The sequence below is a fragment of the Euprymna scolopes genome, chromosome 40, assembly GCF_053919585.1.
Source record: "Euprymna scolopes isolate OS-2025 chromosome 40, ASM5391958v1, whole genome shotgun sequence".
Taxonomy (NCBI): domain Eukaryota; kingdom Metazoa; phylum Mollusca; class Cephalopoda; order Sepiida; family Sepiolidae; genus Euprymna; species Euprymna scolopes.
Genome location: NC_136521.1, coordinates 17397004 through 17403579, shown reverse-complemented (window position 1 = coordinate 17403579; position 6576 = coordinate 17397004). Strand labels below are relative to the sequence as shown.

At 31.0% G+C, this 6576-nt stretch overlaps 1 protein-coding gene across 1 annotated transcript in view; it reads right to left on the bottom strand.

The window, feature by feature from the left end:
* Positions 1-1365: 1365 nt before the first annotated feature.
* LOC145265336 (S-crystallin SL20-1-like) overlaps positions 1366-6576 on the bottom strand; it is an 11745-nt gene continuing 6534 nt past the window's right edge. The window contains exons 2-6 of the mRNA XM_080121104.1: positions 5290-5385; positions 4918-5033; positions 4076-4129; positions 3844-3951; positions 1366-1530 (exon numbers count right to left, since the gene is read on the bottom strand). Coding sequence (XP_079977230.1) covers positions 1366-1530; positions 3844-3951; positions 4076-4129; positions 4918-5033; positions 5290-5385 — 539 coding nt within the window. The remainder of the gene's footprint in view (positions 1531-3843; positions 3952-4075; positions 4130-4917; positions 5034-5289; positions 5386-6576) is intronic.

Below are 6576 nucleotides of genomic sequence, written 5' to 3'. Positions count from 1 at the left end.
AAAATATATATGGCGACTAAGCTACACTGAATATTCTGCGTTTCATCCACTGTAGGATTCGTCAGGCTTATGCGCATAAGCCTGATGAATCCTACAGTGGACGAAACGCAGAATATTCAGTGTAGCTTAGTCGCCATATATATTTTATGAATTACTGACTAGCTCTACCTACGTATTGAGCACTTTTGAAGTAAATACTTAAGGTTTACGCATAAATCTATACTTTCGTATTTTAAATTTATGTGAGTAAATGAAGTAGTTATATATATATATATATATATATATATATATATATATATATATATATACTAACCCTAACCCTAACCGGTGTTATATATATATATATATATATATATATATATATATCCTCGAAACGAAAAGTCGAAGAACGGCGCTAAGGGCATCACATGATTGATTTTTTATGAATCGTTCTTTTATGGGTCTTTAGCTGGTTAAAATTGTTTTTAAGTGTCGAAAATGGGTCTAAATTGAAAAAAAATCTTTAAACATTTTTGACATTCATCTTAGTTTATTTGTAATTTTTAATCGGTTTAGATGTGTGTTGCATTGGTACAGTGGTAACCTCATCAGATTTGAATGCTAACGTTTTTGTTTCTGTTATAGCTGATGGCGCCCAAATACTTTGTTTTTTTACTTTTGAAATCCGTATCATAATATGTACGAAATCTTGACGAATTAAAATATCATATTTAAGCGTATTTACGCCCGGGAAAAGCCGGGCCCCTGCATCCCCAGCTAATATATATATATATATATATATTAGCGTATTTTACGCCCCCCCCGCTAGTATATATATATACATACATACATACATACATATATATATATATATATATATATATATATATATATATATATATATATATATATATATATATAAATTAGCGGGGGGCGGGGCACCCGGCTTTGCCCTGCTTTTCCCGGGTCTAAAATACGCTTAAATAAAATACCATCAGCTATAATAGATATATGCATAAATTGACATATATATTTGGCATGTTTCGTGGAATAGCAGAATATCATAAAACAACACAAAGACGAATATATATAGAGAGAGAGGGAGAAAGAGAAAAGAGAGAGATAAAGAGAAGAGAGAGAGAATGAGAGAGATGCAAATATAGACAGAGATAGATCGATGAGTCGATAAAAAAATTGGATCAATAAATTTTAGCAATAAATGAAAAAGAAATCTTTTTTTTTTATAATGAATTTTTATTTTTATTAAAAAATGCCAAACTGAAATGACTGACACTCATTTTTCAAATTATCTTATTAACACGATTTGATTCTTGATGAAAATTAGTCTTTCAAACTTGGGCGATCTTTCAAACTTTTGGATCGTCTTTACCAGTTGGTCATACAACGGCTCTTCAGGTAACTGCAGATCTTGGGGTGGCTGGCGAAACGGTTGTAAAGACCCATCATTCTTGGGTAGTTACTGAACATGTTGGGGTAGGAATTGTACATCATCTCCATGCAACAGTAGAACATCATGTCACACCACATCATCTGGAAGAGGAGAGCAAAAATGTGAATTAACGGTGTTAGATACGAATGATATGTTTTATACACTTTATACAAAGCCGGCGGGTAAAACCTTAGAATTAATTGATTCAGAGGAGTCATGATTTATTAAGCGGCAACATGAACGGAAAATTGGGTGGAATGATGTTTATCACATTACACTAAATTTTTTCATGTTGCTACAGTAAGGAAAACAAGGAGTAGAAAGGGAATTAAAAAGGCAAACAGTACTAGAACCCCCCTATATATATATGTGTATGTGTGTGTGTATTACTAGGAAAGAGGTCATTGCTTATCAAGGCCCGAAGGCAATTTGAGGATAATGAGAGTCGAGTAGTTAGTGAGACAACATTGTGATTATCTGTAATTTTGGAACGTGGGTAGTGTTTGGTTATTTAAGAGGGTTCAACTCGTTTACGTTAGAATTGAAAACGGCCACGTTATAGTCAGCGAGGAAGATGCTCTACGGTATTGTTTACCACAGACGAGCAGTTCTAAGAAAGAGATTTCGCTTATAGAATTTTCGTTTAATTATAAGCATAGATAAATAATAAGGGAAATATCTGTTTGTAGTTAGAAGAGTGTTTGCTGCAAATGCTCTGTAGATAGAAGCTAAATTGAGAATCCGCCATGAAAATAACGATCGAACAGACGTTTCTACTGTGAGGAAAAAGAAAATAGGGCAAAGAAGCGGACCCTGATTTTTCAATCATATCATAAACAGACACATATATATACGAATTTTCTATGACTCCTTGCTTTTTCAATTTCCTCTCTACATCTTTGCGTATATCAATCCTTTTTTGCTTAGAAGCTGAATGTATATTAAATATAACAACAAAACACATTTCAAGACCCAACTATTTATTATTCATACAAAACAGTTTAGCATGTTAAAATTTCGGCACGTCTTTACAGATTTGTTGCGTTATACAGAAACAATCGTTATTATGTCAATACTGCCCTTTTCTCGTGCATATATTCCGCAGTAAAAATAGAAATTCTTTGCTTAGAAAACAAAATGCAGGACAATAAAATGTAGAAAAAAAAAAGAAACTGTTGGCAAAGAGCGTTCCGATTTTTTTACAAACAAAGCATTAAAAGAAGTTGTCAAAGTGCATTAAGAATTGTTGTGTCAATGTAGAAAAATAAGTTCTGGATCATAAAAGGTAATTCGTTTTAATGGTACCACTCCCGTCTTCGTAGCTTTTCAATGTTTTAATTTTTTAGTTACAAATTGAATCATATATATAAATTCGCGCGCGCGCACGCACGCGCACGCACGCACACACACACATATTTGTAAATGAGAAATAAATAGTCAAACGCATGAAAAATATGAAGACAAGTATGCGTGGAAAACAATAGTCCCTCTCTCTATATATATATATTTGTATATATATAAATATATATATATATATATATATATGTATATATATATATATATAAATATATATATATGTGTGTGCGTGTTTTATACACAGATTTATATGTACTTATAAATAAAAATAAATAACAAAAATAACCACGAATACAAATAATAGCTTTACAATAGTAAATTAAAAAATAGTAAATTAAATTACTTGTAAAAATCTTAAGAACAAATATAAGATATATAAGCTCACAGACATTAAAACATTTCATAATATTATATTATAACAAATGTAATTATTAAAAATATATACATTGTTACCTCTCATCGACCTACATATTAATTTAATATTAAATATAGAAACAGATCGTTAATGGGTTGAAATTTAATATCAACATTGAACTAAATTAATATAACACTAACTAATCAATATCAGTCTCTCATGAATAGTAAATAATTTAAAATAAAAAAAAATCTAATAACTATAATAAATAAGTAACGGAATTTATTTAACATTTTTAAACTATCTATATCTGATTTACTTGTAGGTATCTATGATAGTGACTGTTATATAATTATAAGAAGAAATATCATCAGTGCTTAAGAATACAAGGGTTTAGGTGATTTAAAACAAAAATTGCTAAAGGGGTTTTACCTCGAAATATATTTTATAACACGATTACACACATTAGAACACCGTGTTGGAGTTGAGACTAAATCAATTAAGATTTAATAAATAAAAATTATTGCGATTTTTTCTTTCTTTCACAACATTGGCATATTCCTATTTCTCGTGTTATGATAGCCTTCTTAACCCTCATGCATAGTTTACATACATTACTTCATGAAAACTACATCTCCTTATAATATATACTTGTATTTAGTGTCTGAATAATATTAATGTTTACATTAAAATGACTACGAACCTGATCGCCCATGAACCATTGGTTTCCGCCATTGCGCATGCACAAACACCTCTCCATGAAAGGCATCACTCGGTTGAAGGTGTTCATGTATCTCCAGTACATGTAGTTCTGTAAACAGAAAATGGATTTGTATTAAATGTTGTCTTTGAGAAAAAGTGTCATTGGCATATACAAGCATTTCTAAAATTGCAACAATTCGATTGAAATATTTTGAAAATAAAATGAGACTTACATCGTAATTGCTGCACATACTATCACCACCGAATCCCCAGTCGTTCATGTTGTACTGCAGAAAAGAAAGATGTACATTTAGAAACTCGTTTAAGAAATTATCAGAATACATTAAGGTTGACAAGCGAGACCCCTGGCCCGATTTCTTGGAATACAGAGCTAACCCCCTTTTCCTTAGTTGAAAAAACAAACAAACAAAAAGAAACATGTACTTTACACCTGACAAAGGTCGGAGGTTTCATCGATCGAAACGTTGTGCCAATCATTCTAGGATGAGAATAATTGGCCGAACAATAAATAAATAAATACAAACGCTCATACCTCACCTAAACAATTCAGAGCTGCATAGAATATTATTAATTTCAGACTTTAGAATATCCATCATCATGTGTCGTTGTGTGTGTGTGTGTGTGTGTGTGTGTGTGTGTGTGGTGGTATATATTTGTTGTTGTATTTGTATCTCTCTGTATCTTCCCCGAAAATCCACGTGTCATAAAAGTTTTTCAAAACTCATTTTCCAAAATATTTTTGATAATCTATTTCTTCTGATTACATATAGAAGCATTTTGTTTTGAAATATTGACCCAATAAAAAAAATTCACCCGGAAGTTTCAGTTCTACTTCAGCATGAATCTGGCAATCCCAAAGACTGACTACAATCCAGAACGTCAGATAGTAGGTAATATACACCCGAGAGCCCTGAGCTAGTAGTAATAATGTTCCCGTTTCGAAACTACGCCTGAAGACAGATTCATAACCTGATGAACGCGTTGTTGGAAGCAATGCTAGTGTACACACACTAGCTATGGTATAAACATACATTTCTAAAAATAAGTGACTTACTCTGAAGTTTCCGTTCTTCCAATGGTAGTACCTCATGTAATCGTGCATGATTTCATAGAAGCAGTCGCTGATGTAGTCACACCTGAACATGTCCATTGGGTTATTGGGGTAGAATTCTACAAATAACAAATGGAAATAGCCACTAAAAATAATGTGAGAAATATTGGCGTAAAAATCTATAAATTTTTTTAAAAATAGTTACTCCTAAAGAAGAAATGTGAAACCACAAATTAACCTTTCATTAAAAATGGAAGGTATTCCTGTGTTATTAGGATTATATTCTAAATATACATCCGTAAAAATGTATTTAACCGTGAAAAATAATCTTATATTTTGAGAAAATGATCAGGAAAAATAATATGAATAACTTACTGAATTCACGGGCCATGTACCTGCAAATGGCCATTGTTTCTGGCATCATGTAACCATTGTCCATCTGCAGACAGGGGAGGTAATTACAGGGGAAATCTGGAATGAGAATATATATTTGAAAAAGTTATATATCCATATAATTATAAAACTCTATGGACCGTTCGACCACCCTTGCTTGCATCTTCTATATAAAAAAACATTGTTGTCATGGAAACCAGCTTGTATTTAATAAAATTCATACCCCTTCTCACAGTTCAATCATACTGATTACAAATAAAAAAAATGCTTAATTTGTAGACATAGTTCCAATGATGAAACTATGGTTTGTAATGTTTTGGTTTCGGTTTCGATTCTAGTCGATAGCACTGAAATCATATTTTATTTTCACTTTTGAAATCATAACTACATATCGGGTAGAATAATAATAATTCGTAATAATGAAACAATTCACTCTATAATCATAAATACAAAATCTGCCTAAATTAAAATATAGTTAAACGTATTTTACGTCCGAGAAACGTCAAGCGCTCTTTCTAATTTATTAGAAAATTAAGAAACTAAAAAAAAAAAAAATAAAAGAAATTGTTTTTTCGAAACAAATCATTTAACTTAAATAAATAAATGAAAAAGCTTTCAACAATATAAACTCATTTTCAAGCGTTTTTTTTTTGTTAATCATTTTCCGTTTGAGAAAAAAAAATCTTTTGCTGATGGAAGTCTGATAATCTGGCGGTTTTTATTTCTGATCAACGTGGCTTATGTAACATTTTTTGTAAATGTTATTAAAAAAAAAATTAAATCCCAAAACAATTTCCTTTCTTTATTTCTTTAAAACAAATTAATTTAAAATAAAATAAAATAACAAAAATATAATATAAAATCCTCTTTGGCAGGGGAGCACCAACTTTTTCAGCTGAGAACTATTTATGATTAACTCTAAATGATCTACAACCTACTAAAAGTGCAAGCTACATTATTTATAAATATATTGAAAATGATTTTTATATTTACAGTATACGCATTTATACCTTGTATATTGTTTTGTCACTACCTTACTCTGATCACGTGCATTGAATGAAATCAGTCGAGGATGCAGAGTCCGGATAGTAGATGCTAACAGCCAGTCTAAAGTAAACCTATAGATGCTCATTTGCCATGGCTGAGTGGTATTTGAATTTAATGATCTTCATGTGAGAAATCATGACTCACATAAATAAGTAGACCCAAAAAATACAATCAAGAAGATAGCTAATTTACTGGAGTTGGGATCCTCTGTGAATAACTTCA